We start from the raw sequence: 25,426 nt of genomic DNA, 5'->3' as shown, positions 1-25,426 counted from the left end.
GTGGGATTTGAACACAGGTCCTTTTATTCCAAAACCTGAGCTCTTTTGGTTCACCATGTTGCTCCACAATTAATAGCCACATGATGAAAACAATATCAGTTATGACTATCAACTAGAAAATGAAAGTACATCTTTACAATGGGGTATAGTAATGCCTTACGTAAAGGCATTTCCAAAACTGAGCTCCTGTATACTTTTGAGCATTTAATCATATTTGAAATAGTTTTGTTAATAAAATATGCATATCAAAGAAGGTGGCTTGAAAACAGGGACTCACTTAAGCTCTCCCCCAAATCCCTCCAAACACCTGCAAAAAATGACTCTAAAGAAATTCTAGAGCTACAGAACCCATGAAATCACAGAGGGAAACAAGTCTCCAGCCCAAGACAGCCTGGATGGTCTCTGGGAAGTGTCTGTCGCACTGTATTAGGAGTGGAGCACAGCCCAACGTGGGCCACACCAGGACAGACCAGGCTGGAGCAGACCAGGTGGAGCAGGCCCCAGGGCCCTGAATCACTGAGCTGTGGCACTTACCAGACTTCTCAACCCACAAATGCCAAAGACAACGGAGCAGGTCAGTGGGAAAACTGCTGAATTTGGGTGAGAGAAGTGGTCCAGCTGAAGCCCCAGAGTGGTAGAGATGGCTTCAGCAGCAGCAGCAACAGCAACAGCAGCAGCAGTGGCGGCTGCTTCAGGAGCCCCAGGCCCACAAGGTGGGGGGAATCAAGTGGCTGATCAGAGTGGGAATGCAGAGATCACTTTGCTGGCGCTGAGGCAAGGTTCTCTTGCTTTGCCCTCCTTGGATCTGGGTCACGGTCCTGGTTGGCAGTTCTTGGGGGAGGAGGAGTGCTGGTGTGGCAGAGTGGCTTTGTGGTGACTGTGGAGAGGGAGTCCTCCTGGTGGTTACATGGCAGAAAGGAGTGCCTATACTCACAGACCAGAGCACAGGCCAGGAGAAGAGCATCATACACTTCAGAATAGAAGTAGCTCAGAAAACAGCAGCGCAAAACCCCTAAAGCTTGAGACAAAGCACCCTCCACTCTGAAAGCAGTCATACACTGACAGAAAGCTCAAAAGTCAAGTAATTGGCTGGGAAAATGAGCAAGCAACATAAAAGGACTCAGAGTATTGAATCTTTCTTTGGTGACAAAGAAGATCAAAACATACAGCCAGAAGAAGTCAACAAAGTCAAAGATGCTACATCAAAAGCCTCCAAGAAAAATATGAATTGGTCCCAGGCCATGGAAGAGCTCAAAAAGGATTTGGAAAAGCAGTGGAAAAATTGGGAAGAGAAATGAGAGTGATGCAAGAAAATAATGAAAAACAAGTCAACGACTTGCTAAAGGAGACCCCCCAAAATACTGAAGAAAATAACACCTTAAAAGTAGACTAACCCAAATGTCAAAAGATCTCCAAAAAGCCAATGAGGAGAAGAATGCCTTAAAAGGCAGAATTAGCCAAATGGAAAAGGAGGTCCAAAAGACCACTGAAGAAAATACTGCCTTAAAAATTAGAATGGAGCAAGTGGAAGCTAGTGACTTTATGAGAAATCAAGAAATTGTAAAAGAGAACCAAAAGAATGAAAAAATGGAAGACAGTGCTAAATATCTCACTGGAAAAAAGCACTGACCTGGAGAATAGATCCAGGAGAGATAATTTAAAAATTATTGGACTACCTGAAAGCCATGATCAAAAAAAGAGCCTAGACATCATCTTTCAAGAAATTATCAAGGAAAACTGCCTTGATACTCTAGAACCATAGGGTAACATAGAAATTGAAAGAATCCACTGATTGCCTCTTGAAAAAGATCCCAAAAAGAAAACTCATAGGAATATTGTCATCAAATTCAAGAGTTCCCAGGTCAAGGAGAAGATATTGTAAACTGCCAGAAAGAAACAATTTGAGTATTGTGGAAACACAATCAGACTAACACAAGATCTAGCAGCTTCTACATGAAGGGATCAAAGGGCTTGGAATATGATATTCTGGAGGTCAAAGGAGCTAGGATTAAAACCAAGAATCACCTACCCAACAAAACTGAGTATAATACTCCAGGGCAAAATATGGATTTTCAATAAAATAGAGGACTTTCAAGCATTCTTGATGAAAAAACCGGAGCTGAATAGAAAATTTGACTTTCAAATACAAGAATCAAGAGAAGCATGAAAAGGTAGAAAGAAAAGAGAAATCATAAGGGACTTACTGAAGTTGAACAGTTTTGTTTACATTCCTACATGGAAAAATTATATTTGTAACTCATGAGACCTTTCTCAGTATTAGGGTAACTGAAGGGAATATACGTGTGTGTGTGTGTGTGTGTGTGTGTGTGTGTGTGTGTATAGACAGAGGGCACAGGGTGAGTTGAATTTGAAGGGCTGATATCTAAAAAAAATAAAGTTAAGGGGTGAGAGAGGAATATATTGGAAGAAGGAGAAAGGCAGAGATAGAATGGGATAAATTATCTCAAATAATAAAAGTGGCCAGAAAAAGCAGTTACAATGGAAGGGAAGAGGGGGCAGGTGAAAATGAATGAGTGAATCTTGCTCTCATCAGATTTGACTTAAGGAGGGAATAACATACATACACAATTGGGTATCTTACCCTACAGGAAAGTAGGGAGAAAGGGGATAAGGGGGTTATGAAAGAAGGGAAGCAGATTGGGGGAGGAGGTAGTCAAAAGCAAACACTTTTGAAAAGGGACAGGGTCAAGGGAGAAAAGTGAATAAAGGGGGACAGGATAGGATGGAGGGAAATATAGTCAGTCTTTCACAACATGACTATTATTGAAGTGTTTTGCATAACAATACATGTGTGACCTATGTTGAATTGCTTGCCATCTCAAGGAGGGTGGGTGGGGAGGGAAGAAGGGAGAGAATTTGGAACTCAAAGTTCTAAAAACAAATGTTTTTTAAAAAAGTTACTTTTACATGCAACTGGGAAATAAGATATACAGGCAGTGGGGTATAGAAATCTATCTTGTCATACAAGAAAGTAAGGGGAAGGGGGACAAGGAGGAGGGAGTGGGGTGATAGAAGGGAAGGCAGATTGGGGAAAGGGGCAATCAGAATTTATGTCATCTTATGGTGAGGGGAGGGTAGAAATAGGAAGAAAATTTGTAACTCACAATTTTGTGGAAATCAATGTTGAAAACTAAAAATATTAAATTAAAAATAAATAATAAAATTTGCATATCTTAAGTTTTAGGAAGATTTTACATAGATGTATAAATTTATTGTCAATTATTACATGCTTTAAAGAGGTGTTCCAAAATGTCTTGTTGCCAATGGTACGGATTTGTTTTTAGATATAAACATTTTACATAGAGCACTCACTGTTTATAATCTGTTTTTGGTATTTTTGCATTATTGGACAGTATTTCATGTTGATTATTGTTTGTGTCAGATAATGACAGCACTGGACTTTACCATAGTCCAACCACAGTGTGGACACCAACTGTACCCATTTGATGTGTAAAGAGGATATGACAAGTCTGTGCAAAAGCCTCAATATTCCAGTATGTGTTTTGTCCCAATAGATGCTCAGAATGATCAAACACAGATTGATATAATGGCTAGCAATGATCATTACATTCCACCCTTAATTGACTTTTGAAAATAATTAGTGGCAGTTTAATTTCATTAACATACTGACATTTGAACAAAATTTTAGAATGTACTTCAAAAGGAAAAAAAAAGGTTAGATTGGGTCTATTCCAGTTAGATCTCAGTTCATGTTAGGTCAGTAGCCTTGGAAATCTTGTTATTGCCTCTTTTCTTTTCTTCTTTTTTTATTCTAATGGAACACTTGTAAAATAGAAATTCTTTGTTTTGAAAAAATGTCCGAAGACCTTTATTTGTCATATTTCAATTCAGTTTTCTGCCTTTTCTAGGATCTGTGCTTGAAACACATGTGAATCAATTTATTTTAACTGTATTTAAATAATAATTTCAATTTGATATAAAAACTTTTTTTACCTTCTTGTAAAGGCATTGGTTAAGCCAAAAATGAATATGATTCTTTGTTTCTGTATTCTGATCATGTTGAACAAAATATTTTCCCTTATTAAAAACAAAAAAAAATCCAGCAAACCCCAAATTTGGCATTTGAAGATTATATCATTTAAACTTTATTGAAAGTAATTTGTATTGCCACACAGTAGTAAATCATAATTTGTTTCTTTACTTTCTTCTCACAGTTTTGAATTCTTGGGTACAGAAAATGTTATTGGGGAGAGGCCGGAGATGTGAATTTGTTTCCCGGAGCATTTTGGTGCCCCTTAAACTATTTCTACCTGGAGCTTCAGGCATAAAAAAAAAATCTGATCTGACCCCATTTATAGAATTTGCTTACTATTAGGAAACAGCTGGAGATGAGAGAAGGGTATGATAGCAATAGTATAATAGGTTTCTCTTGGCGGCTTTTCAACGTGTGTGTGTGTGTGTGTGTGTGTGTGTGTGTGTGTGTGTGTGTGTGTGTGTAAGAGTGTGTGACCTCCTTTTGGTACCCCTTACCCTGCATTCTTACACTATATCAGGTTATTTTTGCTTTTAAATTTTCATGATGTTTTCCATTCTTTTCTTTCCTTTTTTCCTTTTTTGTCCAGAAGGACCTTGAATTTCCTAAAGGTATTAGAAGTTCCAGTTTAATATTTTGACTGATTTTAGAGGTGTCACAGATAGTAATTTATATTTTATAGGTTATCTTTAGTTTTTCAAGCCAGGATCTCAACTAAGAGAATCTGAAATATTATTTATTCTGGTTGAAGAGAAGAAAAATGTGAATTAACTTTTTAAAAGATTAAATTAACCTAATTTCTAATTTTCTTTAGGAATGGGTAGTTATCTGGCAGGGTTACAGAGATATTAATGTTGATGGGGGGAATTCTAGACCCTAGAATTTTAACTTTTTAGAACATTTATGTGTAGACTTAAAGATGTTGTAAAATGTGGCTATTCGCTCTAACTCAGGATGTTATTATCTTTGCTTTTTACATCTTATTTATACTCAGTTGTTTCTAGTTTTATGCAAAAAAAAAAAATCTTCCTGTGGGTGACCAGTGGTAATAGTCTAAGGACGTTCTTAACTAGGGAAGGAAGTGGTCATTAGGCGATGGTGCACATTCTCAAGTATGAGTAATGTTACTTAAACACTGGACCAAGTAATTAAATCCCTCAGTCTATGTATTAATGTTTCTTTGGCACCTTTTCAGTAGTGGGGTTAGTAATTAGGTAAATATTGTAATGCGTAATCATTTCCCTTCTTCTTAAACATAGTCTTATCAAAAATTCCCTTCTGCAAGGGGCATATTACATGGATATCATAATTGTTTTGTGAGAAAACTAGTAAAAAAAAGTGATTGGATAGATTCCAAAAAGAAATTGGCCCATAATTTCACCATCTTAACTCTGTGTAAACTAAGCCTGCCATTCATATTTTCCATTTTAATTTTGGAAATGGTTAGCCCATGTTTCGTTAGAGGAATGAACTTCTAAACATCCAATAAACACTGAGTAAATTGGATTTCCTATCATAGCTGTTACTGTCACTTATTTTAATTAAAATTTACAACTTTTTATTTATGCATAACCTTTACTTTGTTTTGTGTTTGTAACCTTGAAGCTTGGTTTTATCATTGTCTGGATTTACTAGGTGAGCAGATGGTCAGCAAAAAAACCCCATTTCATTGTACTCTTGTATTGTTCATTCCAGCACATGAAACTCTCATGTAGATTAGGCCACTCTTCTCACTCAGCTAAAGAACCATGAGTGTATCTCGGTGACATGTTGGTTCACATATTCACAATGTAGTGCTTCTGAATGAGGTAAGGTTGCCAACAAGAAAAGTTTAACCTATTTCTTTGAATTTTGCCATTTTTATTTCAATTGCTTTGAACTTGAGGGGAGAAGGTAGAAGGAAAGGTACATCATTTTATGCAGTGCTTGCCACATGTGAGTTTATGTTACAATTTTTAAAAAAAATCTTGTTTTTAACAATTTAAAAAAATCTGGTGTGGAGCTTTCATTTTACTTCTTAGGAACAATTTTTATCTTATACCTAATCTCCTCTTTCTTCCTTTGTCTTTCCACTTTAATCTTCTGTTTCCTTTATTTTCTGATAGTTGCTACTTTTATCCCACAACTTCTGTATTTCCTTTGCCACTTCCATGGTATTTAATTTTTCATATGGTTTATATGCTGTTGCCCCAAATAAATTGTACACTTTTTTAGAGTAGGAACTGCATAGATCCTTGTACTGTGCCACTCTTAGGTATTAAGTATGCATATTTATTAATTGGTTGATTTTGTAGAATTTTAGAGCAGGAAGGGAACTAATATATTTAATTTAACTTCCTCAGTTTATAGGTCAGAAAACGGATATTTCAAGATCTGTTGCTTTGTTCAAGGTCCTATAACAAATTATTGTCTTAGTGAAGGACTGGCTTTTGTATTGCTAACTGCATGATTTTGGCCAGCTTATTTAACTTTTCTGGCCTCATTTTCCTCCTCTGTAATGAGGGTGTTGAACTCTATAACCTTTAAAGTAACTTTTCAACTGTAAATCTTAAGATCTGCTGTCTTAACAGTCTGGTATTTTGTTCATTACATCTGACTGCATCATCTTTAAGTGTTGATTCCACATGTATTGTACTGTATGGTTAATATGTGATTTCTTAGGATTATGTAAGATATGAAATCTCTTTACTATTTTGTTACATACCATTTAGAAATGGTGTCAAGGTAACACAAGTCAACAGGTGTACATATAGAATGTCTTTTATTAGCAATCATCTCTCGCATACAAAAGGAATACCTGAGGTGGTTCCTGTCTGCAAAGACTTTAAAATGTGAGTTGAAATTATGATAAATTAATGTAACTCAACAACTTTTTCTAATTATTTCTCCTCTACTTAAAAAAACCCCACAATATGTGAATATACCACTTTTGAGCTTTTTTAAAAAAAGTACTCTCTGTGTTCATCTGCATTTTTAATTTAAAATTTGTATTATTTTTATTTTTTACATCACCTACATCTCTGAATGCATTCCTTCTCCCCAAATCAGAAAGTCATCCCTTGTAATAAAGAATAAAAAAAGAGAAATAAATTCAACAAAACTAACCAACCTATCAGTTGAGTCTGATAGTATATGCAGTGTTCCTTGCCCACAGTCCCTCATCCCTACAATTAATAGATTAAGATATTTTCTTCTATAGGATTCCTGATCCCCCAGTTCCTAGTGCTTTCCCATCTATGATCGCCTTCTATTTGTTCTATATGTATCTTGTATATACTTAGTTATTTACATGTGCTCTCCCCCAATAAAATAATGGCTTCTTGAGGGCAGGGACTGTTTTTGGTGGGTACAACAGATTGGTATAGTTGATGAGTGGTGGGTGATAGAAGGTTAGCAAGGAGAGGAGAAGTTGGATGTAGCTTTGGAGCTGCTGACTAAGAAAGACTGTAAATATCTGGCTCAGTACATAGGGCATAAATTCTTGCAAATAGATAAAAACTCTCAACCAGTATAGAAATTAGGGTGGATTGTGCAGTGACTTGCTCTGAGCTTGTAATATTTTACATTTCGCCACAGCCAAATGACTGCTATCTATGTTCCAGGTGTAGGTTGAGCTGTGTTTTTGGAGAATGTGAAGGGACTTGAGAATGCTTCTCTTCATCCTAGGGTGCCAGGAGCAAGGGAGTATTCCTTAAAAAGTAAAAGAAGTGGGACTTTAGTTGACAGGAGGTTAGAGAGAGGAAGAATGATAAAGGTGTGGAAGAGAAGGAAAGGGACAAATATATATTTGGAGGAAAAAAACCCAACCCAACCCAAACCAAACTAATTTGAGGGTCTTCCTGGTTTGGAAAGAGCTGAATACTCTGAAAAGGAACCATTAGCTTATTCTCTAGGTAAGGACATAGAGGAACCACATCTATGAGGGTCAGAGTAAAAAAAAATTGAAGAGTACTGATGACTGGTAATTTCCAGGGGCATTGAGGCAGTGATTTGTTGACCTGATATTGATAGTAGTGGCGTCTGTTGTCCTGGGACTTGTATAGAAGACATAACAAAAGCCCTCTTACTACTCATTTTTAAAACATATTCTTATTTCATTAAATATTTCACAATATGTAAAAAGATATTTTAAAAATTTTGGGAGCTGTTAAAAAAGACTGAGGCTCCAAGCCATCAAGAACCTGAATTAAAGGATGTTGAGTGACTTTCATCATCTCTTTGATTAGGTTGAACAGACTTTTCCTCTCAATTGAATCCTTGTCCTCTTAGCTTGGTCATCTGACTCTCTGAGTTGGGATAACTCACAAGGACATGGGAGGTTGAATAATAGAATCATGAGCATGTATGTGGTAGCAGAGTTATATATGTAAAACTGAAAGCCTCACAATAAAGACATTGAAAGACCTCTGAAAGAGCCAGCAGCTCAGCTGAAAGTCTAATATTTAAGGTCCTTGTGGTAGGAAGATGCAGTTCAGGGAACAACCCTCTCCCACTTGTCCCAAGCCATCACCAGGGTAACTCCATCATTTTATATGTCACAAGAAGCAAGTTCAGGTCCCCTTATTTCCTCAAATAAACACTAAGTTCTTCATTTCCAATTCCCCTGTCTAACCAAGTTATTGAAAAGGAGACATACAGACCAAGGCATCGGGGGTGGCGGGGGCGGGAGGAGAGGGGATAGGGAAAGAGTTTAGAAGAAAGTGTATGTGTACATAGACACATGCATGCAGATATTCCAGAAATAGATCTTGAAAGGGCAGACCGAGAATGGAAATTTTAGGGTAGGAGAGTATTCCCAAGGACTGAAATAAACAGTAAACAAGTCACAGAACAACATGAGAATTTCATGGACTCTAAAGAGAAGAGAGATACAATGAAACCAAGGCAATGTCAGTCTTGAGCCAGACTCACAAGAGTTTCCTTGCTCTGACCATGGCTGGAGTTCAGAATCTGCATCGTTTTTCTGGGACTGCTTCATCTTAATGTTTTTCTGTATCATGTCTTACAAAGTAATGTATTGGTTCCTTTTGAATTGCCGAAGGCTGATATATTCTCATTAGTTTTTCAATATATGTTGATAGTATTCCACAAGGGGATATTTATATATTTTAAAAACCAATTTGACTCTTGTAGTATTTAGAAAGATGTTCCACAAAAGTGGCTTCACTCTACGTGGTCCTTAGTTCTGTAACACACTTCTTAGTTTTGCAGCATTCTCCTCCTGGATGGATTGTTGTTGTTTAGTTGTTTTTTCAGTTGTGTCTGACTCTTCTGGGGTTTTCTTGGCAAAGATACTAGAGTGATTTGCTATTTCCTTCTCCAGCTAATTTTACAGACAAGGAAAATGAGGCAAACAGGGTTAAGTGACTTGCCCAGGGTTGTGAATTTCAACAAATTTCAATAGTCAACCTTATTCAATAAAATATGAAGTGCCTGCTACATGCAATGTATTATGCTTGACACTGGGGATACAGAGAGTAAAACAATTTCTGCATGCAAAGAGCTCACATACTAATAGAGTAAACAACAAACATATATATATATATACATAAATTTTTTTCAGAACAAATACAAATATATTTAAAGTAATTAAAATGAGGTAGATTAGAAGGGAGGACACCAGCTTTGAGGGAGATCAGAAAACGCTTTATGTAGAAGATGGTGCTTGAGATATGTTTTAAAGGAAGAGAGAGAGACTCAGTGAGCCAAAGGAGCTGGGTTCGAATGTAGCCTCTGCTACTTGCAGAGCTTGGGCAAATAATTTAACCTCCCTGGGCCCCATTTTCCATATTTGTAAAATGTTGAGGTTGGACTAGATGATCTTTAAGACCTTATAACTCTAAATGCCATGATTCTTTGATTCTAGGTTATTTTCTAGGCTGCTACACGAAGGGGCAGGAAGCCAGGCCAATAACATAGAAAAGTTGCTCTGTGTGTGTGTGTGTAGTCTGTGTGTGTATGTGTTGGGGGGTAGGGTAGGTGAAGGGAATGATAGGGAGTAGGAGGAGGGACAATGAGAGAATTTGCCAAAATTAGGAATACATCAAAGTTCCACAGGCCAAACTTCACAGATATGCTGCTTGTCTTCTTTGAAGAGGGTATATTCTGTAGAGAGAGATGAGCTGCTAGTTCTCTACTTAGAACCCCTTAGTATAGCTTCATTGTGATTGCTTGAGCTAGACTCATCTCTATGTACATTTTACTCCCTGGCAACCCCTATAGAAGTTGCATATTTTTTCAGAGAAGCAGCTGCAGTAGTGAAAAGGGCACCAGACTTAGTGTCAGAAGACATAGGTTTGAGAATTTGGTTTAGTCATTTGCTTTTTCTGATCCTCACCTGTAAAATGGAGGTAATAATATTTGTACTACTTACCTTACAATTATTTTGAGGAAAAAAATGACATATACATAAAGTGATTTGTAAACCATAAAGTCTTATTATTGTATTATTATCACGGGTGATTTGAAATATTTAAATCTGGATATTTTAGTATGATCATTTTCAGTATTCCAAATTATCTTCCTGATCCAGGTGTCAACCACTATTCAGGATAGTAGAATCATAAAATCATAGCATTTTAAAGTATGATTGGATTTTAGGTATTCATTCAAACTCCCTTATATTATAAATGATGAAAATGAGATTCAGCAAGATTAAGCAATTTGTGGTAGGTCACACGACTAATCACTGAAGAGCCAGAACTGGATTGAAAGTTTCTTGAGGTCAGAGACTCTTATCTCCTGTTTCTTTTGTGCCTCCTTATGATACTCTTTGTAAGTTAGGAACTGAGTAAATGAATGTGTTGATTGACCAACCTTTCCCTTAACAAGTAGAGGAAATAGAAATCCTAGGCCTACCAGGAATTGGCTTCTTCCTTTCTAGGGTGCCATTTTCCTTAATCACTTTTCCTGCAGGATTCTGGCTGATCTGGCTGAGTCAAGGGCCTTAAGGCTCTTCTACAGCTCTACTCCATTCCTGATTTAATTTTAGGTTGGTTATGAATCAGGTTAGGTTGTTAGGAAAAAGCTTAACTTGCCCCTTGACAATATATTCCAGGAAGTCAATTCTAGGAAGTCATACAGTTTGCTGGTCGCATTAGGCCAGTGCTGTTCCCTAGAACTTAAATGGAAGTTTTAGGGAACAGGTCTAGCAAATTTGTACTTTCTCCAAAAGCATACCTACTGCTTAAAATTCCATTTCTCTACTGAGTTGCATGCAACTCACATTTTTCAGCATCTAAATGGGTAAGAAATAGTAATTAGCTTCCCAAATAAGACCACCAACATTTGACAAAAGATTTTTTTCTGAGGCTTGTAAACTTTTACTAGAAACATGCATACTGTTTAATAGAATTTTGGTAAAAAATAGGTAAACATTTTGAAAAGCTATTTAAAAATATTGTTTCAGTCTAAATTTAATCATCAGTTGCCTTAAAAACTGTATTCAGATAAAAAAATCATAATATTCTATTTAAAATGTTTCCTTGGAATAAATTTACCTGGCAGAAGAATCAGGTAAAAATATTCATGGAAATGCTTGTTTGAAATCTATTACTTCTATTTTGAATTGTGAAATCAGAATCACAAAGAGAGCATGTTATTTCTGAATAAGTAGTGGCATTTTTCTAACTGCTTGTCTCGTGGACACTTATGCCATCATGGTAAATTCTTACTAATAGTCTTTGAACTTCTTTCTCTGTCCTTTTCTTCCTGACCGTATTTTGCTGCCTTTAGCGCTTCAGCATGGAAGGGATCTCAAATGTCATTCAGAATGGCTTCCGCCACACCTTTGGCAATTCGGGTGGAGAGAAACAGGTGCTCGGTTATCTTTATTTTCCTTCATTCCCTGCTTGTTGCATCTCTGTGTAAGTCAAGATCTTGAAAGCTGTTAGTTTTACTAATTAACTAAGACTGTTACTCACATGGGAAAAGTAGAAGTTCAGTCAGACTTTTATACTTTTAATTCTGCAGAATTTTTCTTGAAGGAGAAACTTTTCAGGTTAGAATATATACGCACACGTGCACACACACACAGACACAGGCTTCACATTTGCTGTAGAACTGTAGTCTTCATGCTTAAATTTAAATGATTAGGCACTGTTTTAAAAAATTAAGTAGAAGATGCTATTCCCTATATGTACAGAATTACATATAGCATGATCTTATGTTTCATCAGAAAAAAGAGAGTCAAATGTTACCACCTTTATTGTTTGATTTGGCCTTTAAGGGCGTTTTTCACATACATACATACATACATACATACATACATATGTAGATGGATTTTTTTCCTTTTATTTGTATTAAAAGAAGACAGCAGGGCTTAGCTATGTATAGGTCATAATATATTGAAGTAAGTTATCCAACCAGCTATTCTGAATTAATTCTGATAAGTGAAGGTTGGGGACATGGATCATACAGTATCATTATGAACTTTTTTATAAGAATTCAAGTTTGCAAGAGTATGTACAACTTATTAACATGTCAAATTTCTCTTTTCTGACATTAATATCCCTTTAAATATAAGCAGATTTCCATTAAGAGATATGTTTAATATCTAATTTTAAAGAGAAAAGAAAATTTACATTTAGCTTGATTACTTGTGATAACTAGGGTTAGCCCAAAAGTTAGCCCATATATGACTCTAGATGGGATAGAGCCAGAGTCCAGGGGCTTTTTTTTTTCCTTGGCTTGCATGTTTCCTATATACTATTTAAGAAAGAATGGCAAAGTCAGGTCCAAGAGGCAGGTCAAAGAGGAAAAGTTGCATGCATGTGGTTCAGGGTGGGGCTGAATCTAGAGAGGATGTTAACTTTTCACATCTCTCAAGGTGGCTCCAATTACTCCCAAATTGATTCCACTCCAGAATTGGGATCAAATTTGCATGAAATACTGTTTGTACTTGAGTAGGGTGTTTATTCCAAGACCTGTGGTACTCTTAGAGCCAGAAAGTTTCCTGCAATGTACTGAAATAACGGGATAAAAAGACATTGCTCTTTTGTCTTACGTGTTTTTTAAACAAAGAAGCACTTTCAGATGTTATTAAGCATTGTTGTGGTAAAATCCCCATCAGAAAGAGGGTTTGTAGGTCCTTGAGGGGTCTCCCTCCAGGAGATGGGATCTGAGTGGCTTGCTATTAAATAATTTCTTTCATGTCAGTCAAAGATTACAAGTGGGATAAGAGAATTCAGTGCTAGTATACTAACACTATAACAGATGCAATGAGGTGTATTAGAGAGAGCAGTGGAATTAGAGTGGGAGAAACAGCATTTGAATCCTCCTTACTACCAGTGTGTGACCTTGGGCAAGTCACTTAGCCTCTTTGGGCCTCAGTTTCCTCATCTGTAAAATGAGAGGGTTGGACTAGATCAGGGGTCATGAGTAGAAAAAGTTTAAGAAGCCCTGGACTAGATGATCTTGAAAATCCCTTTGAGCTCCAAAGTTTTATTTCAGTGTATGATATGAGTTAATTGGTCTGTCAGCTTAGTGAGTACCAAGTAAAAATTTTAAAAAATTGAAAAATTGAAGATTTTGATCAGAATGGGAAAAACTAAGTGATTATTTTTTAGGTTTTATGGATTTAGGATATGACTAACAAGTGTATAATTTGTCCAAAAAATGCCTATTTACTCCTTTGTTGGTAAGCTGTTCTCATGTTTTTCTTTCTCTTTTGTGAACTTCATATGTTTTTAACTACTTATATAATTTAAGAAGTAATAATACCATGCCATTAACGTTTACAAAAATATATTTGTATTAGCCTTTGGCAAGTGCTGATGAACAGTATTTTTGCAGTTGTCATTTTGTTCTTTAAAACAAAATGTAACTGAAATTAAGCAAGAAAGACAGAGGCTGTATACACACAGTATTAATAAGATGGCATACATTTCAGGGACTAGACTAGATGGATTAGAGACTAGTTCTGGGATTTAATTGAGGAAACTCCATTTATGAAGGTTGATGACTTCTCTGTGACTGGTTTATGCAGATACAAGTAAAGATTTTATTGAATATCTGCAAGAAGAATGGGACAAACTTTATCTTAAAAAGTGAACAAATTGTCTTTACATCCACGAGTAAATTTTTCAATAATAGAAATATAAAATAACTTTGTATATGAGGTATAATAATGATTTTGTATGAAATAGATTGATTTTGTTAAAAATGAGAAATAGATTAGTTTAATTTTATTTCTAATATATAACTGCATATATTGATTACTATAGCAATGTGTTAATGTTACAAAGTAACTAGACTTTTTGTTAACTAAATGAGGTTTTTGCAATTAAATATAATAACTAAAGGAAATAATTCTTCACTTTTTGCTTGGCAGTACTTGACAACGGTCATTCCTTATGAGAAAAAAAATGGACCACCTTCTGTTGAAGATCTTCAAATATTAACAAAAAGTAAGCAAAGTGTATTTTAACTGTTAACTTCTTTATTATTTTGACCCCGAAAATCTTTGTTTTCATTTAATGGTATTTTTATATCAGTTGGAAAAAGAATTGCTAAAGGTAGTAGATTGAAGATTTCCTCTATCTAATTACTGAAACTGACCAGCTGTTGAAAGCTGTTTAGAGGAGCTTGGGTCTTTGCTGCCTGGCAGAGTATGCCCTATACCTATAGTCTTTGATCACTGGGATTTCTCTATAAGAGAGGGTATAGTGCATCTACTGTAGTTAGTGCTCAAGATTTGTCCCTCTCTTCTGGGTAAGAAAAATTTCTTAGAATTCCTGAGAATGAAGACTGGTAGTTCTTTTTTAGTTTTTTTAAAATTTATTTTTTCTCAATTACATGTAAAAATGATTTCTTAACTTTTTTTTAAGTTTTAGTTCCAGATTCTCTCCCTCCCTTTCTCCCTTCCCCCCCACCTCGGGAAGGCAAGCAATTTCATATAGATTATACGTGTTCAGTCCAGCACAGTATATTTCCATATTATCAGAAAACGCAGCCAGAAATAAAGAAAGTTAAAAAAAAGCTGTGATCTGCATTCAGACACTGTAGTATTTTTCATTTATAAGTCCTTAGAATTGTCTTAAGTCATTGTATTGCTGAAAATAGCTAAGTTGTTTACAGGTAGTTGGTCATTGTACAATATTGCTGTTACTGTGTATAATGTTCTTTTGGTTTTGCTCACTTCATTTTACGTCAGTTCATATAAGTCTTCCTAGGTTTTTCTGAAACTATCCTACTTGTCATTTCTTATAGCACAAAAGTATTCTATCACAATCATGTACCACAACTGGTTCAGCCATTCCTCAAGTGATGGGGCATCCCCTCAATTTTCAGTTTTATACCACCACAAAGAGAGCTTTTGTAAATATTTTTGTACATATAGGTCCTTTTCCTTTGATCTTTTAGGGATATAGACCTAGTAGTAGTATTGCCGGATGAAAAGGTATGCACAGTTTTATAGCCCTTTGGGCACAGTTCTAAATTGTTCTCCAGAATGGTTGGATCAGTTCACAACTCTACCAACAATGCATTAATATCCCTATTTTTCCACATCTTCTCTAACATTTGTCATTTTCTTTTTGTCATATTAGGCAATCTAATATGTGTGAAGTGAACCTCAGAGTTGTTTTACTTTTCATTTCTCTAATCAATAGTGATTTAGAGTATTTTTCCTATGCCTATAGTTAGCTTTGCTTTTGTTTTTTGAAAATTGTCTATTCATATCCTTTGACCATTTATCTATTGGTCATATTCTTATATATGACTCAGTTCTCTATATATTTGAGCAGTGAGGCCTTTATCAGAGAAACTTGCTGTAAACTTTCCCCCTAGTTTCCTGCTTTCCTTTTAATCTTGGCTACATTGATTTTATTTGTGTAAACCCCTTTTAGTTTAATGTAATCAAAATTATCCATTTTACATCCTATAATGCTCTCTACCTGTTGCTTGGTCATAAATTCTTCCCTTTTCTATAGCTCTGACAAGTAAAATATTCCTTTTCTCTCTTAATTTGCTTTTGATATCACTCTTTATGCCTAAATCATCAATTTGACTTTATTTTGGTACATGTTGTGAGATGTTCCTCTATACCTGGTTCCTGCCAAACTGCTTTCCAAAACTGGAATTTTTTTGACAGGGTGAATTCTTGCCCTAAAAGCTTGATTCTCTACATTAACCAAATACTAGATTACTATAGTCATTTACTATTGTGTATTGTGAGCCTGATCTTTTCCACAGAGGCATTATCTTAAAAGTTGTTTGGAGGGGAATTTGGGAGAGTTCAGGTGAGTTCCTAGCTGTACTCTACCATCTTGGCTCTGCTCCTGAAGGCTGGTGGTTCTTAGAAGTACTCTTTCTCTCTTGAGAATTCATTATAACCATAGCTCAAAGCTAGAGTGTGTATTCTGAAGCTATTATGGAAGGATTCCTGCTATCACTGCTTCAAGTTTCTTGCTCTCACGAAAGATACTGGATATCCTCTATAAGATAGCCATTTGTCAATTAGGCTCGTGTATGCTGAAAGCCAGTCTTGATTAGGAATAGCTATCTTAGGTATATTCTTGAGCTAGATAGAATTGGAGTTTTTTTTTTCCCTATGAAAAGCTTTGTATGCAAGGGGATGTGGGAAAATAAGTGAATGCTCATGAATTGTTGGTGGAGTTATAAACTGGTGTGACCATTCTGGAGAACAATCTGGAACTATGCCCAAAAGGGCTATAAAACCGTGCGTACCCTTTGACCCAGCAAAACCACTACTTGGTATGTATCCCAAAGAGATGAAAAAAAAAGGGAAATATTTATATTTAATATATTTTAGTGTTAATTATTATATAGATATATACTTATAAAATATTATACATTATATATTATTATATAATAAATAAAATGTAAGTATAAATTTGTATTAATACATTTTAATATTAATATTTATAGCAGCTCTTTTTGTGGTGACAAAGTACTGGAAATTGAGGAATGCCTAGCAATTGGGGAATGGCTGAACAAATTGTGGAATATGGTTGTGATAGAATACTATTGTTCTGTAAGAAATGATGAAGGGGAGTGGTTTCAGAAAAAATCTGGGAAGACCTGATTCAGAGTAAAGGGAGCAGAGATCATTGTATGCAGTAATAGCAATCTTGTAATGATGATCAACTTTGAAAGACTAAGCTATTCTGATCAATACAATGATCCAGTACAATTTCTGAAAGACTCATGACAAAAAATGCTATCTACTTCCAAAGAGAGAACTGATGAACTGAGTGCAAATTGAAGTATAATTTTTTCACTTTATTTTTCTTACTTTTTTGGTGACATGACTAACATGAAAATAGGTTTTGTATGATTCCACATGTATAATTGCTTGCCTTTTCAGTGGGTGGATGAGGGGCTAGAGGGAGGCAGAAAATTGGGAACTCAAAATTTAAAAAAAGAATGCTAAAAATAAATATATTTATACTACATTATGTGTATGTGTATTTACAAAAAAAATGTTCTTTGAAACAAACAAAAAAACCTTTGTATATTTGGAAGTTTGTGTTGGTTTCTGTAAGGTTTAATCTAGAAGATGACAGGTTATCCAAAGCAATGAACGCTACTTCCTGCTCTTGGGTTATACTTAGATATCATGAGGTTAGATGGGCCCATCCTTATGTAAAGGCCACTGAGCTGCCATCATTGTATAGAAAAAATGTGAGAATGATGTGTAGTCTTTACTAGTTTAGTCTCTAATAAAAATTCCTGAAAATCCAGTCCAATAGGCCTTTATTAAAAACCTCTTATGGGTAAGATGCTATACTAGGCAAGATATAAAAACAAAATGAAAAGCAGTCTCTCTCCTCATGGAACTTACATTCAATGTAGGGTGATGGGTCCTTTAAGATCTTAGAGCACAGATAATGTTTCATTTCTATTTTTGAATCCTCACAGGTTATTATGGCACCGGACATATAGTAGTAACTAAAAAAATGCTTATTGATTGATTTGTTCATTATACTTTGGAAAGCATATGTGAAAATTTATAGAAATTCATCATTAAAAATCTATGACTCTGTGCAAATAACATATTTCCCCTACCCCATCTGCCTCTATTTTCCTTATAAGACCTTTAAAATTTGTAATTAGAGGAACAAGTCTTAGGTTGCAAAATGTTCTTGTTTGAACAAAGACTTGTCTAACCAATATAGCCACAATATGGCTTCCCCCTCCATCTCCACCCCTTGTGCATAGTTCAGATGGAATGTGATTGTTCTAAACAAACTTATGATTAAACTTAGGATTGATTATATTTTTTGTCTAATTGAGAATTATGTGCCTTTTTCCTTTTGTCCACATTGTAGTCCTTCATGCAATGAAGGAGGACAGTGACAAAGTTCCAAGTTTGTTAACAGACTACATTTTGAAAGGTGAGTGTATATAATAGCATGTGAACACTTGAGTTTTTCTGGTAAGTAAGATAGGGCTATCTTGACAATAGATTTTTTTAAAAAACCTACTAGTTTAGAAAATTTGTCAGAGTTATATGGTTAGATGCCATTAGCTTGCAATACTAGTGCTATGGGTTACATTTTCAAATTTTATTAACCTTCCTACAGGTCCAGAGTCTGTGAAAACTTTCATAGTTGAATATTGAACAGAGATGCCAGCAGAGGGGAAAGAAGAGAAAAAAAGGGGATAATGGCCCTATCGATGGTATAAGAAGTAGACTTCAACAATTGGTGAAGAGAGCAATCATGCCACCTACAAGGAGACATAAAATAGAGCATAATATAGCAATAATCTTTTTAGTAGAAGAGAACTCCAAAAGAAGATACTTAAGTGACTGTTGAAAGGGATTAGGAGAAATCCAGAAACAGGCCGATACTGTAGAATCTCAGGACTGAGGCATAAAATGCTGGCGGCATGGTAACAGATTCAGAATAGAGTAGAAGCCAGGGAGGATCATTTGAGAAGTTAATGAAAATACTTTCAATGTAGCTGAAAGGTCAGAAGCTAGATTTTAAGGGACAACTGGAAAACTAATGTTACACTATATAAAACTAAAATTCCTCTTATAATTAAACTTGGAAACATGTTGGTTATTGAAGTACTTAGTCAGTAGATTTGCAAAGTATGTAAAATTCATGTTGTAATGTTTTGCCATGATATTATAGGAAAATTCTACTTGAGGTGATAACTCTTAACTGTTAACTCCATTCTTCACCAATAAAGTATCTTCCTAGGCAGGTTAAAAGATTGAACTTCTCTATTGGTCATTAGCTATCTCAAAGGGGGCCTTTCTTATCCTATATTCCCTCTATAAAGAGGAAATGTGATGAAATAAGTCAGATGGTAAATCTGACATGAGTGAATAAATCACAGATGTCTCTAGCCAGAAATTTATGTACCTCTAAATTCACAGGTTGATCATTAGTAGATTAACATAATGAGAAAAAAATTCCTGATTCAACATGCTAGTCCTATAATGCTTTGTTTTTCTGATGCAGGATTTTTAAAAATTCAGAATTTTTTTTATGCCTGACATCTTTGTTTGCTTTTGTATTCTGCTAGCATTGGTATGAAAGCTGGATTGTTCTGAGGTTTGTGTCTTATTGATGTGATACAGGAATGAGAAGAGTATAAAGAACATGTCTTAACTTCCAATTAAAGTAGTACCATACTCCTATGAGGGATAATGGTAGAACGAGCTTTTAAATCATTCTCAAAAATTTAACATTTGACTGAAAAGAGTTTTATGATCAGGACAGCACAGTGCCCTGGAGGAAGTCATTTTTAAAATTCATAAATTGGGAAAATGTAGTACTATAAATTTCACCTATACTGCATGATTCCGTGAGACCACACCCCTATTTTTTGCATCCTTCCTGCTCAAGTGACTGGCTTCTACCTCTTATCCTATATTCTCTTAATAATTGCAACTGCCTTTGATAAGATGATTGTGCATGTACATTGGTTTTGCATTTGCTCTCTCTGTAAGGAGTGGGTGGAAAAAGAAGCTACAAGCTTCTTGACTACGAGTAATTATGTAGTCAAGAGTAAATAAGGAGGAGAAATAAAGAATATGATAAAAGTTGTAGAGTGTAAGTGGGGGGTTTGGTTTGAGATGATTAAGCAGTACTTTTCCATCCATTTTGGAGCTTTACCCCTGCTTCACTGTTTGCCTCCGTGGGGCCCAGCTGGGGATTACTTTGTCAGCTGGGAGAAGGTAAGGGAGCAGGGGAGTTCCTCTTCTTCATTGGTTTAGTGTTGGCTTGTTAACGCTATTGATAGATGTGGCTTGTGTGGCTAAATACTCATCTAGTTTTAAAACAAAGCTGAGAAGTGAAAGAAGGTTCCAATGAGGATGTAAAGAATGCCTCATTTAGTTGTGCAGGTGACTTGGAGGGAGGAATAGAAGACACATGGGCCAGTTAAGCAGGTCTTTCCCTTCCCTGCTTAATTGTTCCCATCCAGGAGAGCCTAAGGCAGGAAGGTTAGGAGGGATGGTTGCTGCCGTATTATTCCTATATGGGAATAAAAATGTTGGCAGAAATTTTGCACCCTTCTTTTACTACGTAAGGGATCTTCCTTTGCTCTTTTAAAATGCCTTGCAGTATATGGTTGAAATTATAGTTCCTTCCCTTTAATAGTGATCAATGAGACATGGCCTTTAGGTTACTCATTTCTGGAAAAACCTAGTTAATGTGTTCTGTTGTAACTTTTCATTGTGGGAGATAGGCCTGTGAAATATTTCACTCTGCTCTGTAGATCACAGTATATGACATTTTAGTTGTAGTAAGAATAGAACCCAGTGCTTCTGTAGTCTTCTGTCTACCTATTTACATTTTTTATTTTTCTTTTTCAGTTCTGTGCCCTACGTAGAGGAGCAGCAGCTCACCTTCCTTGGACAAGCTAAATCACTGTTGGCATTATCCCGAAAGCTTGTCTGTATTTACCTCCCAGTGATGGAAAACTGCAGCACTCATGCACATGATGATAAGCTTCAGTATTAATAGGCAGTGGCTCCACTCATACCTTGTTTTGAACCAAGAGAAATTTGGAATCATGAGCATTATTTTTGTTTTTGCTAATCTTTAACAATTATAAACTGTCCCCTTGCCTTGAGGAAGGCAGAACATTAATTGTTCAGTTCCCTTCTAATTGACTTAAAATTTAAGACTGAGTTTTTATTGGTTTCTGGACCTCCTGCACTGAAAAATCAAGCCTCAAGTGTTGAGAAATATAATCTGTGTTCTCCAGTGATAGTAGGAACACTGATTTTTTTAAATAAGCAAATTAGAATATTATCTACCAGTATTGTATAGAGATTGAAATCTTACAGAGCTTGCAGTGCTTTTAAGGAACTAAAAGCAGGCTAGGCTTTTCTTTTAGTTACTACTTGGTATATGCAAACAATCTTCATGCTATTGGAGATAATTGTATAGTTTGCTATTTGTTTTTAACCAGTGGTTTATTTTTAATATTTAATAGCCATTCACTTCCAATATTGCTTAATTACTTTTAAATGTTTTGTTCCATGTAATTCTATTTGAATTGTTTGGAAATGCACTTTAAGAGGAGTTCTCATCCTTTGTGGTGCAGGAGAAATGATATACTACAGTATTGTCCTTGTCTCTTCCTATGTGGTATGATGGTATTTATAGTCATATTTTCTTAAAGCATTAATTCTACTCATGGATTTATCACTAATCCAGAAAACGTTTGCCAGTCTGATCAAGCCAATGTCATATAATAAATGTTTAAAAAGTCAACTGTCATAAAATTTTCAAATGTCTTATTCTAAAAATTCAAACTCATACTTCCTGATAGGATTCCTTTGACGTCTCAGTAACTTGCTTTACTAATCACTGTAGAATTTAGAGCTTCAGCCTGAAGAATCCTATACAGCAAAGGAAGGTTAAAGAGACCATGTAGCTCCTTCCAGAGAGCTGCCATAGTAGAAGTGTTGCTCATTTCTTAGGACTGCATGGAATACTTAAAAGGTGAAACAGATACTATAATATTTTTAAACTGTAATAACTTTTTATGTATATATGTACCATGTTAAAGGTATGGGCATTTCCATGTTTATGTCTCTTATAGCGCATAGCTATTCCCGATGGAGCCGATTCTGGATAGCTCATCCAATTTTAGTGGACCGGATGGGCCAGTCACTTTATATTTAATTTCATTCATTCAACAAGCATGTATTAAGTGCCTAGTATGTGTGAGGCACTATATTAGGTGCTGGGGATATAAAAACAGACAAAAAACAGCCCATTCTCTTAAGCAATTTTCATTCTATTGGGGGCATGAATATCAGAAAGTAAACTAAGAATATGTGTAGAGTAGATACAAAGTAATTTTGCTTGAAGGGGAGGCATTAACAATTTCCAGTAGGAAGTAGCACTTGAGCTGAAATTTAAAGAAAGGTAGAGTCTATAAGAGGCAGTAAGGAAGAGGTGTAATCTTGGCATAGGAGATACCTTATATGATGGCATGAGGACAGGAGATGGAATTACATGTATGGGGCAGAACTAGTATGCCAGTTTGGAATGTCAAATGTGTGAAGGAGAATAACATAAAAGTAATCCAGGAAAGGTAGGGCTGGAGCCAGATTGTAGAAGTCTAAAAGCTGAACTGAGGATAGAGTTGTATTTTAATTTAAAGGTAAGAGGGACCTCTTATCTAAGTGGAGTTTCTTGACTGGAGTGACAGGGTCCTGTCCCTTAAAAATATTAATTTGGCAATTTTCTGGAGGGTAGGTCAGAGACGGAAGAGACTCTTGGCAAGAGTTCAGGTTAAAGGGAATGATAGCCTGAACCAAGATGGTGGTCATGTGAATGAATACGAAAGGATGGATGCTAAAGATATTGCAGACCTGCAAATGAAAACACTTGATTGATTATGAAGGGTGAGAGAGAAGCAAGAGTCAGGGACATCTTCAGAGTTGTGAACATGTGTGACTGAAAGGTCTTTGACCATAATAGTAAAGTTGGGAAGAGGGAAGGATTTTTTAAAGATGATTTTAAGTACTTAAATATTAACATTTTAAGTATTAAAATCTTAAAAAGATTTTAAGTATTTTGGATACACTAGAGTGCCTGTGAGCGTATAGTTTGAAAATATATCCAACAGGCAGTTGGTCATGTGGGACTAGAATTCAGGAGGCAGGTCACAGCTGGATATATAAATCTGGGAGTTTTATGAATAGAGATGATAGTTGAGCCTGTTGGAGTTGATGAAATCACTGAGGGAGTGTAGAGAGAAAAAAGACCCATGTGTAGGAGTGGGGCAGGAGGATGAGCCAGTGAAGGAGAGTGAAAAGGAATGACTTTCTTTCCGATCTATATTCATGATGGTTTCACCAACATAAATAAATTGGGCCAGCCTAACTTAATCAAAGCCTCTCAATTCTCCTTTAAAAGAAAATGCAGCTTTATACTAACTAAACTGAGAAAACAATTGAGTATCAGTTCTTAGGGATGTGAGTATTTGAAAAATTGAGACTGGTGAAATAGAAGAGGGATTTTGTTTGATCCTAAAAGGCAGGAGTGGGAGCAGAAGTGGGTGGATGTTGCAAAGAGGCACCTTTGGGCTTGTGGTAAGAAGAAATACCTTCCTGACAGGCCTGTCCATAAGTGGAATAGATTCCTTTGGGATTTAGTGGGTTCTCCCTCACTAGAAGTATTTAAGAAAATGGTACAAGACTACTTGTTGAGCATTTTTTAAAAAGTATTCTTGCTCAGACACAAGTTGGACTGATGGTGTTTGAGGTTCCTTCCAGGTCTCAAGTTCTGATGATTCTTTGACCTTAGACCACTGTTTCTAAATGGGTGCTTTTGAAGCGTCTAGAACAGTATGTTCTCTTAAGTGGGCCATACATCACCTTACTTATCTTTATAGAAAACTTGACCAAGGTTGAACTGAAGTTTATAACATTCCAAGTTAGTGAAGCCTGAATCAGAAGTTAAAAGACTTGAATTTTGTAGGTCAATTTTGTAGGTCTACAGATGAAATGTTTGTCTGTGGTTATTATGTTGACTCTACAAAGTGATGTGAAATGCTTCCTCTTTCCTGTAGCATGGCCCACGTGATACCATTACTGATTAGTTTTCAAGGCGACTTCATGGATACTCTAAGTTCATTAAGGGGAAGTACTTCCCAGCACAGAACTTCATGTCCACTTACTTGTTCACTGTCATAAGCCTGTATTATCTGAGTTTGTGATTGTTCAAACTTTTGTATTAGATGCTGGGTGTGTCCTACTTAGTGAGCAAGTTCTCAACCAGGTGATTCTAGTGTCCCCCGAAAGTAGTATCTTTTTGTAGGAACCTCAAGGGTTGTATTTTTAGCCCAGTTTCCCTACCATGAAGGATTGTAGGGGAACCCAGTTATACAATTTATTTGGGAAAAGCCTGGGTTCTGGGAGAAAAAGGTTTTTTTTGGGTGGGGGCATATGGGAGGGGAGTTGGGGGGAGTATACGTTTTATGCCAATAATTTCATAGAACTGACTTCATTTAAATAGAATCGGAAATAATTCTCTGCCGACCAATAGGTGGTGTATTCTATTGAAAACCACAGTGCATCTTTTAGATTCAAAATGTTTATTTGCTGTTAGGAACCAAATCACAAAGAACCACCTTACAGTTTTGCTTTTTGAAGAAAAGGAAACAAACTGTAGAACCGCAGTGCACTCCAAGTGCCACATATCTAGTTTATTTTTCAGGAAATCTTATTTGTATTTCTTTTTACAAGAGCACAACAGGAACCAAAAAGTAAAAGAGTAATGATACAGCACTCAGGATAAATCATATCTTTAAAAATAATAATAACAAAATTTACACCATGTCCTATATCCTGTTAGTATTTTCAGAATATGGCCGTGATTGTAAAACAAAAGCAAGCATTTACAAATTTTTGGATACAGACTTTTTTTAAAATGCCAGGAATGGATTAATTGTCAACAAAATTTGCAGTAATTAGGCAGATGTAAATCTGTTTCTGTAATACCAGATTTCTAACAAATTTTGTTTTGGAAACAGAAAAAATATTGCCCCTTGATAATAAATCTTTTTTTTTCTTTGATGCAAACAGCTAGAACACCTTTTTGATATTCTAAAACAAAAATGGTTACTCTTCAGATTAATAAATTAGGTCATTATAATAATAAATTAATTATTTGTTTTAAAGTTCAGCAACCTCTGTTCAAGTATTTACAACAATACTTGAAAGTTCCTTTACAAAACAGAACACATTTTCTTTTCACATTAAGCATACTGGGTATCTGTGTCTTTCACAACAAGCATTTGTAAAAGAAAAGTCAATGCACAAATGGGTAATTAATATAAAAGTGCTAAGAGCTGTTTGAAAAATTAACACTATAGTATACAGTCAGAGTTATAATTGAGGCAAACTACAACAAACTTCCAGCTTACTGTGGACAATATTCCAGTAGTTGTTTCAAACAATTGTTTGAA

At 35.7% G+C, this 25,426-nt stretch overlaps 1 protein-coding gene across 3 annotated transcripts in view; it reads left to right on the top strand.

The window, feature by feature from the left end:
- The window catches only part of FEZ2 (fasciculation and elongation protein zeta 2), a 58,928-nt gene extending 37,206 nt beyond the window's left edge, over positions 1-21,722 (top strand). The window contains exons 6-9 of one of the 3 annotated variants that reach the window (XM_036752587.1): positions 11,750-11,830; positions 14,346-14,421; positions 18,307-18,372; positions 20,811-21,722. In XM_036752587.1, the coding sequence (XP_036608482.1) occupies positions 11,750-11,830; positions 14,346-14,421; positions 18,307-18,372; positions 20,811-20,827 (240 nt within the window). In that variant the 3' untranslated portion in view covers positions 20,828-21,722. Of the gene's footprint in view, positions 1-11,749; positions 11,881-14,345; positions 14,422-18,306; positions 18,373-20,810 lie in introns of those variants that run through there. The other 2 variants (XM_036752588.1, XM_036752589.1) reach the window with 2 other exon arrangements.
- The last annotated feature ends 3,704 nt before the right edge of the window (positions 21,723-25,426 follow it).

The sequence above is a fragment of the Trichosurus vulpecula genome, chromosome 3, assembly GCF_011100635.1.
Source record: "Trichosurus vulpecula isolate mTriVul1 chromosome 3, mTriVul1.pri, whole genome shotgun sequence".
Taxonomy (NCBI): Eukaryota; Metazoa; Chordata; class Mammalia; order Diprotodontia; family Phalangeridae; genus Trichosurus; species Trichosurus vulpecula.
Note: the sequence above shows the minus strand (reverse complement) of the source record. Positions and strands in the feature narration are given on the sequence as shown.